The sequence below is a fragment of the Pseudopodoces humilis genome, chromosome 8 (genome assembly GCF_049639895.1).
Source record: "Pseudopodoces humilis isolate 2021_Gansu_Grassland_sample_001 chromosome 8, ASM4963989v1, whole genome shotgun sequence".
NCBI lineage: Eukaryota > Metazoa > Chordata > Aves > Passeriformes > Paridae > Pseudopodoces > Pseudopodoces humilis.
The window spans coordinates 32648146-32662016 of NC_142207.1; the positions used below are offsets into that span (position 1 = coordinate 32648146).

The 13871-nt window shown below is 44.8% G+C and overlaps 1 protein-coding gene across 1 annotated transcript in view; it reads right to left on the bottom strand.

Moving 5' to 3' along the window:
• SLX9 (SLX9 ribosome biogenesis factor) overlaps positions 1–13871 on the bottom strand; it is a 38875-nt gene that overhangs the window by 24561 nt on the left and 443 nt on the right. The window contains exon 2 of the mRNA XM_005528926.3: positions 13117–13225. Coding sequence (XP_005528983.2) covers positions 13117–13225 — 109 coding nt within the window. The remainder of the gene's footprint in view (positions 1–13116; positions 13226–13871) is intronic.

The following is a 13871-nucleotide window of genomic DNA, read 5'->3' on the forward strand; positions in this document are numbered from 1 at the left end:
CACCAACAAGATCACCAGTTCTGTCATCTTACACAACACAGACACACAGTATCCTCCCCCCTGGACAGACCTACATCCACACCCCGCTCCAGCTCCTCTTCTGGCTCCAGGGACACAGGGCACCATCCCACTACCAAGCCCCTGAACAGACCCCACCATCACCTCACTCCAGACCCCCACAGCATTCTTCATCTCCTGACAAAGCTAGGCTTGCCCCCTGTCAGGGAGCTCTTTGTGTGGTCCACAGCGATTCTCACACAAGACTTGTTTTTCAAAAACGGTCTTAGAGCAAGCCCCTCTACTCCAATATACCCATTTGACTCACTTAAATGCAGAAGAAATCTTTTTTAAAAGGAAAATCAAGGTCTGGGCCCCTCTAGAAGAGTTAGAAACTGTTTTGCTGTTTTGTTTTTTTTCTCCATCCCATCACCTCTTCACCTTTTCTTTATTTCAACCCTGCAGGTCAGCATCCATTACCCATCTTGGAATGATATTTTCCTGGCAGAATCTATTTTAAAAGCAAGCGAAATTTTAAAAAAATGATAGGGCTCTGCCACTTTGTACTTGATGCTCTTGCCTGCCAGCAGCACAGGCAAAGTCTGATCTACACTGTCTGCACTAGCATGAACGGGTCCAGCCCCATCCACCCCACACAGAGATGAGATCAGCAGCTGCCAGCACAGAGCTGTGGCAAGAACACCCATGATGTTAGAAGAAATAACAGGGGATGGCAAAGGAAAAAACTACCATGAGTAGGTGCTTCTCTGACACTCCTTGTCAGCTTTCAAAGCTGCCAGACATTTGGCATTGCCTTGATCTTCTCAGGTCTGGGATTGCAGCAGTAAACCTTGAGACTGCCCATCCATCCCCTCAACTCTCATTCAGTATCCTTACACTTACAGGGCAACAAGGACTGGCATTCTTCCTGTGAAGAAAGTGTTACCTGAACAAAAAAAGCTACACTCCCCTTACCCAGTAGTATCTGCAATACTTAGGCTCACCACACCCAAGAAAAACCTGAAACAATACCTACTGAGAACTCCTGTATCCCCAACAAAATACCATGTTAGTTCCCAGGAGAGACTTTCATTACACAAGGGAAGCCAGCAATCTTCCCACATTGCACAGAAGATGCTGGCAGGAAGAATGTTTCTCTGCACGAAGAAGGCTGTGGCATGAGCACCGTGCCTGCTAATTTCCTAATATGGATCACAGTCCAATGGATTTAAATCCACACGCCTACAGACTCATCATGTTTCTCACTTGGTGTAAGACTCAGTTTAATCTTTTTACCCTGCTGACAGGATATTAATTTTACCTAATGGCTCAAGAGCTGCCAAGAACTATGAGCCATTGTTCACATTTTTATGGCTTTGTTCAGCTTTCCTTCCCTGATGAGGAACTCCCCATTAATGCTGACTTTGCTGAGGTGTCGCAGCATTACGTGAAGAAACGCCAGCTACATGGTGGATCCCAAACCAGGAGTGCAAAGCACAATCTGGACTTCTCCAGGAGGCAGGACTGATCCAAGCCACCGTGCCAGGATCAACATTTGCTAGTATCAAGAAGGTTGCTCCATTTCAGCAGTTTGTGGGTTTGGATATTGCCACTCTAAAAATAATTGAGGGCAGAAAGCAGCAGCCAAGTGTATGTTGCTTTGGTAGAGCCCCCATGCATGTGAGGAAGACAAGGCACTCACAAACCCCTGAGGGACCTTCCCTTTGGGTGGACACATGCACCTTTAGGTAGAGGACAGGCAGATAAAGAAGCCTGCAGGATGTCAAAATACACACAACACATTGTGGGTAAGAGAGAAAGGTGTCGTGTCTCCTCCTGCCAACCCTCCCACCTGCTCCACCACATCAGGCCACGGAGCAAAGATTAGTTCATGAAGCTTTACTTCCACTGAGGACCTTCCAAAATCAGTCAGCTGTTGGAAATCAATGGCTGATGCTGCTAAACTTAAAAAAACCCAAAAAATTTCCTGCTATTCCAGCTGTCTTGAACCAGCTTACCTCTTCCAAAGACAACAGCATGCAAAACATTGCCAGTAAGGTGTGCATGGGAGATGTTAACTCCTAGCTAGGACTTGTACCCTGCTCTTTCAGAAGCCTGAAACATGCTGGCTACAAAGTCAGTGCTACAGCCACCTCCTATGAATGTTACATAATAAATAATGCATTTTAATATTGTGATGCTGGACTCCAAATCCCAGCCTCGCTTAGCCTTTAAAGACAGTGCCATAATTATTTATAGTATTTACATTCCAGACGATGGTGGGCTGTGTACTATCAGATCTCATTTAAAGATTACTTTTGGATAAAGCAAGACTGGCTCTTTAACATTTTCTTCAAGCAGAAAAAGGTGGCAGCATCAGCTGGAGTGCAGCAAACAAATCCATAGATGCATATGGACATATAGGTCAAATAAGAATTAGGCTGAGCAAAAACCAAGTTAGCTGTGAAATATTCTTTTGGCTGTTTTTCTACATACTGTGCTAACCATTTGTGGTTTAATCTTAATGAAGCTCTCTCATATAAGCCTGCAACCCCCCTAAGCTTCAAAGAGGCAAGTTTTACTATAAATACTCCATATTTCTTTATACAGGCTAAGGTTTTCATATGAGCATTGCTGCTTTGTACACTTAATGCACCAGGAAAAACTGACGGAGGAACTGGAAAATTTTGTTCTATGCCCTGCAGAGATGAAAAATATTCAAAAATATAGACCTGACCTAGAAAAAGGAAGAGTTATTCTGCTGCCCTCTAATGAGCACATCTAACATCTGAAAAAGAACAGTCTCAAAAGAGATCTGTTCTGCTCTGCCACAGGTACGTCCTCTTGTGCTACAAAGCTGTCAGCAATGCAGACACAGCTGGAGAAGCACCTCCTACACTGCAAAGACAGGCAGAAGAAACACCTAGATAGGCCCAAGATCTGTTCTGTACTTCCCTGAATTCAGACTGGAGTATATGGCTGGGTCCTGTTCTGCTCCCTTTCTTTGCCTGAATAGAGGGAGGGGAGCGGTTCCCAATTCTGATGCTCAGGATGCAAGGGCCACAATGTTGTTACAGGTATACAAGTACCACAGACATGTGGAAGAATTACTTGCTTCAACACCTGTGAGCCTCAATCAAAAGCAAAGGAATTCAGTTCTCATGCAAGGGTGTCTCTGCACCTGCACAATGCTCAGAAAACATTCAGTTGAAAAACACAGGAAGGCAGAGGAACCACCATGGAGAAAGTTCCACCTAGTACTGAGTTTTATCTCAGTTTTTACTGAGCTATTGTGTGCCGACCTTGGCCAGCTGCCCACCCAGCTGCTCCCTCCCTCCTCAAAAGAACAGGGGAGAAAAATACGGTGAAAAGTTTGTGGGCTGAGGTAAACAACAGGGAGATCACTCAGCAATCATCATCACAGGCAGAACAGACTCAGGAAAAATTAATGTAATGTATTGCCAATTAGAATAGAATCAGATGATGAAAAGCAAACACTAAAACACACCTTCCCTTCACCCACCCCCTTCTCACCTCCACTTCTTCATTCTGACTTCTTCATTCCCGGCTCCCTTGAGCAGTGCAGGGGCCAGGGAATGGCATTACAGTCACCCTCTGCTGCTCCTTCCTCCTCACACTTACCCACTGGGGTCCTGGAGGCTGGAGCACCGCCTTTCCTCCTTTTCTGTCCCTGGTCTTCCTAGGGCTCTCTCACTTTTTTTCTACTCCTTCTTAATTCTATGTTTTCCCAGAGACAGCACCACTGTGCCTGACAGGCTCAGCTGTGGCTCCATTGGGTGCACTTTAGCTCTTTGGACCTGGCTGTGCACAGAATGTGACAGCTCTGGCTTCTGTCCTGCTACCAAAACCCTGCACTTCCATCCAATACAGGTGAACAAGCCAATGCCCTCTATTTTGGAGGAAGAAAATACATGAAGTTATAATAACCCCACACAAACAATATCTAGACATTTGTATGCTATTTCCATAAATAAAAACCCACTCAGGTGCAGACACTAAAACAAGCACACATGCAGCTGCAGAGGAGCACATCTAAGCGCAGCCCTACCCAAGCCCAGCCCTCACAAATTACTGGCATGAATCAAAAGCAATAGCCAGAGGCTCTGCTGAGCAAAATACAGAAGTGTCATTGAACAAAGCAATTTAAAATTGTGATTTCTAACAACAGAATTCCCGCAGTGTAGAAGAGCCTTCCCATGTCACCCTGTCGTCAGGCACACCAGGTTATTTCAACTCAAACCACATTGTGAAATAACTGCTGCGTGTATAGACACAGCCTGCACCCATGGCAGCTGGAAATGTCCTTCCCATGCTAAAGAAGCCCATTCCTGTTACATAAGAACACTCAGTGACCTGAATTTACAAATAACCTTGGAGAGGAAAATAGACATAAGGAAAAACAAAGTTAAAAAGCCATGGAGCTGGGAAATGCAATAGGAATCAGCCCAGGGCATGCACGTGCCTAGCCACAGCACGCACAAACATCCCCGAGCATTCATAGAAGCCAAAATTCTTTAAGTAGATCTTTTGATTTGCTGTGTGTTCTCCAAGCAATCAAGAACACAGCACAAGTGGGTCAGGAAACAAGTTTGTGTGCCCCATTTTCACTCCAATTTCCTGCCTGGGACTCTCTAAAACACCACATTTCATTGGAGTTGGTTATCACTATCACTACATACCTTCCAACTCACAGTCCCTTCTTGTTTGAAGAACTGCTTGGATAGCCTAATTTTCTGCAGCAGGATTTTCTCCAGAATGTTCCGTGGTTTGCCTTACAGGACATTTGCAACACTGCTTGTTCAGTCTAAATCTGTCCAAATTATCATTTCAAACAACCTAGAATATTCCAGTAACCACTGCATTTAATCCTTGCATAGCTGTGTTTCCCACATTTAGCTCAGACAATGTACATTGAGATTTACTGTGTTAAAAGCTTCATTAAAAAAATCAAATAAACAATAAAAACTCCTTTCTATAAGCCACCTGACTAAAAACCTAAGCCCAAATTAGATGTTATTACCGGTTATGCCACATATGAACATCAGTAGTGCCACTCTGAAATGCTGAAGGGGATAAACAGATCTTCAGCTGACAGATGCATTTCCACCCAAGCATAAAGAAAACCTTGGTCCATAAATTGCTCACAAAGATCAGAAATAAAGGATAACTTGCATAGAGTAGAATAACACTACAGATCCCACTAGGTCTGAATGACAGACATGAACTTTTGAGATCTCCCTGTAACACAGCCTGTAATTCAGTAAGACCCACATGAGCAGGGCAGAGATTTATCTCTTAGTAAATCAGAAATGTGATTTATATAGCATAGAAGTTTGTTTAAAAAAACCAAACCAAAACAAGAAAAATAATGTTTTTCATGGATGCATTTCCCAGAGGGGTTAGCAGGAGAATACTCACTTTATTCCTCCACCGCAGAAACTTATAAAGACAAGTCAGAAGGGGCAACCCAGAAGAGGGAAACCTCTCATACCATCCACCCTTAACCAGCCTTCACCGATTTTCTAAACAGAGTGTCTGTTAAACTCCCAGGACACATATTTCAGAGAGACATTTGACAGGTTGACACACCACCATACCACTGCTGGTGACAAGAAAATGGCTCTGACTTCCAGAACTATCAATGTCCCCTTTCCAGAAGTGCTTCCTCACCCCTCTTCAGGTTTGGTCTCTCAATTCCTGCAGTGTTGAGCCATCCCTCTTACAGCCCATGAGAGGTTTGCATTACTTGAACTTGTGCTGGGAGACCCCTGTGGCACCAGTGCAGAGCCATTCTACCTCTCTCTTTGTAGAATTTATAATTTTATAACTTAATTATGTTAAAGCTTTAACATTAGTGCAGCAAAGACAAGGATTTCAGTTCATAACCCTCTTGTGTAACACCGCAGCTTCAGTACTCTCCTAAGCAGTGCTGATCTATTTTTGTGTAAGGATGTCCAACCATTTTAAAATCATTTCACAGGAGAATACTAGGCTAGATCAGTATCCTTTTAAAACTCCAGGAATCATGATCACACAGAGCAAGACATGGCATGACATGCAACGGCCATGCCCCACCACTTCTGGCCAGGAAGGCAAGGGGTTACCCCGGCCTCAAATTCAGCAAGCCCTTCAGTGGCACAAGGCACTGATACGTTTGACCTAAAAAGCTCAGGTTTGAGCACACAACTTCTACAAAATCTGGAAGAAGGCTAAGCAAAAGCACAGAGCAGAACCTCAGGAGCTTCTCCAACGAAGTCTCCAATCCCTCACTGAGCCATATCCTCCTCTTCATCCACTCAGCAGCACAGAAAGGCTGCTCCAGGGCAGGTACCTTCCACTAGTGCTACTGGTGAGCATTACACAGCAGGCACAGCCAAGGAACCAACCAAAATAGGAAACTAGAGCGATCTGACACATCCTTCAAACTCCTAGGACTCATTTCAAGCTCTTCCCACTGACAGCCTCCTCCCCTGGAGTAGGCTGCAAAACATTTTGGAAGCTTTGGGCTCTCTGGAAAATGTTTATGTTTGTGTTGTGCTCAACCATGAGCTAATTGGAGTCTTTTGGTTTTTTAATGTTAATTTTAAGAGCAGAGACTTAGCCACAGCTAGAGGGAGGGAAAGAAAACAAAAAAGTTAATTAGTTCCATAAATATTAACACAAGTGATTCCTGTGATCTGGCAGAAGGCACTCACAACATGGAAATGCTCTATTTGCAGAAGGGAAGCAAAAGCACCAAAACCAGTGCGAGCTTCAGACGCTTATTTACAGTTTCTCAATTAATTGCATTTACTTTAATTAAAGTGGAGCTTCCCACAGCTATTCTCACAGCCAGCACCACACTGCACAAATTGTTAAAGCAACATTAAGCAGCATGGATTTTTAACCTTTTTTTTTTTAATTATTATTATTTAAGGCACCAATGTCTTGAGCTTTCAGTAGGATCCCCACTCCACAGCTGCCCAGAGACCACAGCAGGTCTCCGCTCTCCATTTCAACCAATCCCCACAGCTGTTCACCACTGCTACAGAACTTGGTCAATCTGACTCCTGAAGTAAGATCCCACTGGACCAAAGGAACAGAAAAACTCTCTAGCTTTGAGGCAAGTTGTTGGGAACAACAGAACCTCTTTGAGGCGTCCAGTAGGCTGAGGTCATCTGACCTCACTGGAAAGGCTTTCCAGATGACAAACCGCTATCTCAGCTCCTCTCAAACACAGTGCAGTTTTCTAATAGCCTGTTACAAAACTCTCAGACACCAAATCTGCCCTTAAAAGGTGATCTGGCATTGTCAAGATAAAAGCAGGTCCTAATGATGCAGTCAAAAAAACCAAGTAAATTTCAGCCGAACAGCAAAGAAGAAGGAATGTACAGCAATTTGCTACCTAAAGCATTTTACCCAGATAAGGTAAACTGCCATCTGTCACTTTATCAAGCTACCAGGGTGGCCAACCTTGGACCTGGGGGAGAGGTAAAGACTTTAACCCCTACACAGCATTTTCCCTTCCCTGGGAACTCTCCTTTCTTGCAAATTTTGTTACTGGAGGTTTCAAACACTTTCACACACAATGTCAGAAGCAACATCAGCTTATGTAGGAAGTTTCCCCCTTTGAGCTGAGAGCTGTACACTCAGTCCTGGGACACATCCTGGACCTGTGCAGGTGACACAATGGACACAGACACATTACAGAAGGTATGGGGTGGAGGGAGAGGGGAGCTAAAGCAAGAATTCCCAGCTCAAACACCACTCAAACAGCTGCTCCTTCCAGGGCAGCGCCCACACGCCCATCAGATACTTTCAAAGGCATTAAAATAGTTTCAGTGCTACACCACCAAGGGCATCACTGAAAGCATCAGGGACAGAGCATTTCAGCACTCCCCAAATTCACACAGCCCAAAGCTTGGGCAGCTAATAACAAAGACAGATGGAGGAGGAACACCTCATCACTTGGGTCTAGCACAGCACACAGGCATTTCCCAGGGAAATTTCACGAACACGTTGGAGGTGCTGCAGCCGCTCCCTGCCATCCTCAGCATGTGGAGCAGCCTGTTTACACCCCTTCCCATCTGAGCAGTGTTACTGTGGGGAACAGCTTGAGGAAGGCGTTCTGCACAAAACAAACAAAAGACAGGCCTGACAACTGCCAGCACAGAATGATAAGCTGAAGAAAAGCAACAGCAGCAGAATTGTGAGGATCCAGCAGCTTTCTACACCAGAGATGAGAATGACCAACACAAGCAGATTTCAAAATTCCCCAAGCATGCATTAAGAAACAGCAGCAGAGGTTTAGAACCAATATTCAGAACAGATGCATTCATTAAAACAAACAGGATTAATTTTTATTTTTTTAATCCTTTAATTGTTAAACACGCCGGTATTCCAGAAGAGTGGAAAAAAACCAAAGCATAAAATCAAAACAGAGGAAGGTGATGAGGGATGGGGACAAAAGAGGAGGAACCTTAATATTTAAAGGCAATAAACACACAGAAATCCAATCAACAGACAAGAATAAACCATAGGACACAAAGATTGGCATCCTGTCAAGAGCTCCTGAAGAGTAATGGGGGCCTGGTCATAGCTGCAATTTTTCCAGGGTGGTGTGGATCCTCTGCAGGGGTAACTGTGAACCTAGACACTGCAGGAACAGCAATGCTATCAGAGAAGAGGTGTTACAGGAACTCTGTAACATTCTGGTACAACATCCATAAAAAAATCCCCAAAACTGGACAGCAAATCATACTGCGTGAAGCTAATGCAGAACCATAATGCCAACCAACCACAGCTTTTCTGCTTCTGTTGGAGGCTAAAAAAGGAGAACAGAATTGGACAAGCAGGTGCAGAACCCAAGCAGAAGCAGATAAGGTGACAGACCCAGCAGATCTGGAACTTTAGAGCAGAAACTGAGGTGCAAACCAGAAGGGATCTGTCAGTGACTCTGCAAAAAGAGGCTTAGTAACAAAATAAACTTACAGAGAACCTCAGAAAGGAGGAAAGCAAGGCTGTACACAGCCTGCAGAACCCAGAAATTCACTGCCGTCAGTGAATTCCTGCTTAGTCTGATTTTATCATCTCCTATCTCCACATTTGTTCAGGAGGAGAAGCAAATTCCTTCTTTGTCAGATGCCCAGTCATTTCCTTCCTCTACACCCCTGTGTGCCACTGAGAGTGGCTCCCATGCTGCAAGACAGTCCTGTTCTTCAGAGCACAACCTCTGCTCAGGCTCATGACCCACCTCACTCTACCAGCTTCACACCCTGGTATAGAATCACAGACACACAGAGTGGCCTGGGTTGGAAGAAACCTGCAGATGGCATCTACTTAAACGCCCTCCTTCACCTGTCATTATCCCAGGTTACTCCAAGCCCCATCCAACCTGGCCTTGAACACTGCAAGGGATGGGGCAGCCACAGCTTCTCTGGGCATCCTGTGCCAGAGCCTCATCACCCTCATGGTAAAATGAGAAGTCTTTCTTTATGTCCTATCCAACCTCAGAAATCAGGATGATTTTGCATCAAGTTTTGCAAAAAATTATGAACTTGCTGCTGTTGCGCTTCTGTTTTCTCAACAACACAGCCTGTCACCATTCCCTTCAGGAGCGGCTGAAAATGAAGCAGGAAGCTACCAATCCAGTCGTTCATATCATTCCACAATTGGTTCATCATCCACTCCAAGAAAAGAGACATTCATAGGCAACTCCTCAGCCAGAGCCAAGCTTGACTAGGCCCTTGCTTCAAGGAGCAAACACTGACGAAGGAAAGCTAAAGAAAACAACATAAAATGAGCAGCAGCAACTCCGATATGACAGGCCATTATTTCTGACTTGGTAGGAAACATTTAATTCCCACGCTACAGAGGCTCACCCAAATGAGATTTATCCACTCACTCGAGTCACAGAGGTCCCTGCATGGATTAGATTACGGCAAAGACTTTGGTTTACATTACGTCAGTGGCTAAGTAAACTATACTGACAGGAAGCAATCACTGAGCACAAAGTAACTCATGGACTGAACTCCAGCATTCTCAGGGATGGCACTGGCTTTTCTTACCTACACACGTGTGGAAATCATCTGGAATTTGGAGTAAAGCTCAGCTAATGATTAAAGACAAAAAGCAGAGCAGGGGAAAGCAGTTGCAGCAGGTCTGCTTCTAAGCACGACAGCTTAGAGCTACTGTATTAAAATACTTTCCTTTTTAGACCACTGTCTTTTTATATCACAGAACGCAAGACTCACCTACAAGGAATTCCATTTTGGTGACATTTTTCATTACAGTTCCACCCTCTCCTTCTCATGCCACAGGGATTACTGATGCCAGAACAGCCTGTGCTGGTACCTCACACTAATCACAAGCACACTGAATCAGCCTTGTATCTAAAGGAAGCAACAGACCACTACCATGAGTAGCAGATACCTCCCCAGGGCACCCTGCCCCAACCAGATGCACCAACAATCCTCAGAAATCCCCATAAAAAACAGACCTTCAGCTAACAAAAATCAACACCACCAGTTTGTTCCCCCACAAAAAGGGGCCTCACTCCTTTCAGCTCCAGCACACAGAAGCACTCATGCCAAACAGGATAACCCTGCTAGAGATGCTGGACTTTCCAATTTACACATTGCGTTTCGTCCTGTTCCCTCAAAACCACCACAGCCAAAAAACCAGCAAAAGCTGGTCACTTACAAATTGAGGAAAACTGTGAGGAAAAAACTGCAGAGACTGGAAACCACAGGCAACAGCCCTTAATCCCAAGCACAGCTGTGGATTGGTTTCCTGCAGGACTGCACCTCTTTGGCTCTGACACATGAAAACAGCTGCTCCAGGTGAAGCCCTTTATCCCATGGAAGTAACCATGCTCTGCTGTTGGTTAGTTATCCCCTGTGATGGTACACATAGCATCAAAGAGCTGCCTATATCATGGGTTTATTTACAGTGTAACAATGCTCTCCATGTTCTCTTTCCCTCCTACTTCCCAACATCCAGCTGGCTTTTTTGACTATCGAGCTCCAAGCTGACATCCTCTAAAATCCAACCCGATTCCAAGATCTCCCTCAGACTACGTTTTATTTGGAAGAGAGTCACAGCATAAGATCAGATCTAAACACAAAACACAGATACCAGCAATCTTGGACAATGTGAATAAATCTTGGATAATGTGAAATACACACACACACACACACACACAGGACAAATACCTGTTTTCCCAACTGCCACACAGCAGCCTTGGCAGAAAAAAAAAAAAAATCTTCTCTAGCTACAAAAAGCACAGGAGATAGTGAGCCCACCTACAGTCTGCCAACTTGACCTTCTCAGAGCTTGAAAAGCAAGTGGGAGGGAAGCATGCTTTTGTCTTGTTATTAAGTCTTAAAATAGCAATGTGTAGGAGAATCCTACCCTCCTGGCCTGTGCTCTAAGCTGAGGGGAAAAGGGAGGAAGAGGTAGAGGGAGGGTTAGAGTCAAGTTTGAACTTCTTGCAGAACAGGCTCTGAGCTGACCAGAGATGCCAGGAGACAAAGCACATCTCTTTTCTAACTCTACGGTGTCTGCCATTGTATGCACAGCTTAGTTACAGTTCACTGAATTAACACAAAAAAACAACGAACTGATTTCCATAATGAAAAAGCCTCTACATGGCTCCAGAGTGCGACAACAAGAAAGGGCATAACAGCTTGGGAAGATGTAAAAAAATAATGAAATCACTTTTTGCCTCGTTGAATTGCAGTTTTGAGCCCCCCAAATGAACAGTTATTTTTAGCCAATCATCTGGACAGTGCGTGACAGCACAAAGCAGTGGGGTCAGCACGGCTGGCTGCAGGAAGCCAGCCCATAGCCCAGGGAGAGGCAGCAAGGCACTGCACATCTGCATCATCAGCACTGCACGGGGACCAGCAGCACAGCTCTATTTATAACCCAGACATGTACAGCTGTAGCCTGCACTGAAAGGCTGGGACTGCAGGCTGCCAGCCCCCAACAACATGCTGTCCGATTTAATTAAAGAGATGGCAAGGTGCACATGCACACATAGATGCATACATGTCCTTTTCCCAGGAGAATTACCAACAATGAGCCCAGTGTTTCAAAAGCAGTATGTTTTGCCAAGGTTTCTGTACAGAGAGCAGGCAAATGTGTCCTCACACAACCTCCTCACTTCCTCACTGTGCCCAAATGTCACTGATGGGCAGCCCGCCACTGCTCAGGCAACCACTTTCCCTTGTGTGATTGATTTGTTTATAGCCCTGGACAGGAAAACAAAGTCACTATAGTATTTATTTACATGAAGAAAAGAAATTAATTTAGTTTGCAAAGAAGGTATTTGGGAGTCACATGCATCTTCTGTACCAGGACAGCTTGCTGTGCTACCAGGCTCTGCCTGGTGGTTTGTTCCTTCTGGGATTTTTTAAACATTTACATAGTTTGTGGGAGGGGTTGGCATTCAGGTTTCAGATAAATTTTTTGAGACCTTGCAGACATTTAGAACTGAAAACTGCTTTCAGACACAAAGCTCTGTCTCACAGTGAGCAGTTAAAGAGAGCATTTCCTTGTTCTGGGACTGAAAATCAAAGGGCTCTGTCATGTCCTCCCTTTTCCTCGTCTCACTTTCCATACTTCCTATGAGTTAAGATTCTCTTGCCCAGGAATACTCGAACCACAGACCCCTCAACAGCAAAGGGTGGGAGAAGACTTGCTGCAGACAGGCTGATGTGAGTGAAGCACTGCTGGCACTCAATGAGAGCCTGCTGACAAAGCACCGGGTTTCCAATAGCAGCTGCTGGTGAGGCAAAAGCATCCACAGAGCAAGCCCAGAGATCAGGTCATAGCTTGGGCTCTGCTGTGCTCTCAGCCCTGGCAGTCTTTGGCTGCACGAGAATATCCCATAGATAGCCTGAAGCTAGTCCCCCACCTGGCCATCACTAAGCACATCCATGCAGAAGCCAAAACAAAAACAAACCTCTTCTAAAAGCCTTCACAGGAGCACAGGAAGCAATATTTGCTTTGTAGCTCCCTGAGCTTCCTGGGATAGCCACTAAAAGCCACTGCAAATACAGTTCTCAGCATCTTTGCTCACAACCTAATGCAGGACGCATTCAAAATACAACAAACCTGTTCTGGAGGAAATTATGCTTCTGGAGTCCAAGTCAAGCTTCTTTACTAGGGTATCAGGGTCAATTTTCAGCCCAGAAAATACACCAGAAGATGAGAAGTCCCAGTCCTTATGCAAAAGAAACAAAGCAGGAATCAGTACATACACCACCAGGCAACACACGTTCAAAAAAATTTAAAAAATTAAACCCAGCACCATTCAGATAGGAACAGTGGTAGTGAGCAGGTGACTCTCTTGAGCAGGTAAGGCACCCTACCGTCCTGCTCCCCCTCCCACCTATCCCCCGGCTCTTCCACACAGAGGGAAGTTTCACAAAGTCTCATTTTGGACTGTTCTGTTCCTAAGAGATTCCTGCCTCACTCAAGTGTGTTCACTCCCAGGAGAGCTGCGAACAGCCTCCTTAGGAAAAGACATTTGTTACAGGTACAGAACAATATAGATATGCAACAAATGAGAAGATTAGGGGACTAAAGCCTTAATCAATGGACATTAAGCAGATTCAGTAACTACCAGCAACTCAGCAAATCTTCAGCATCATGCTTTAAGCATGCAATGCCTCCCTAAAATCTGCAGTAGCTACTCTGGTTGGATTGGAAACTATTACTTTAGCCAACAGTATCTACCATCACCAACACATAACTTCACAGTGGTATAAACCCAGCTGTATTTGGCACAGGTAGGAGTGTGACAGGTAATTCCTGCCTCCTCACAAGGAAAGCTTACGCACATAAAAAACATTTACTGGTGTTGTGTC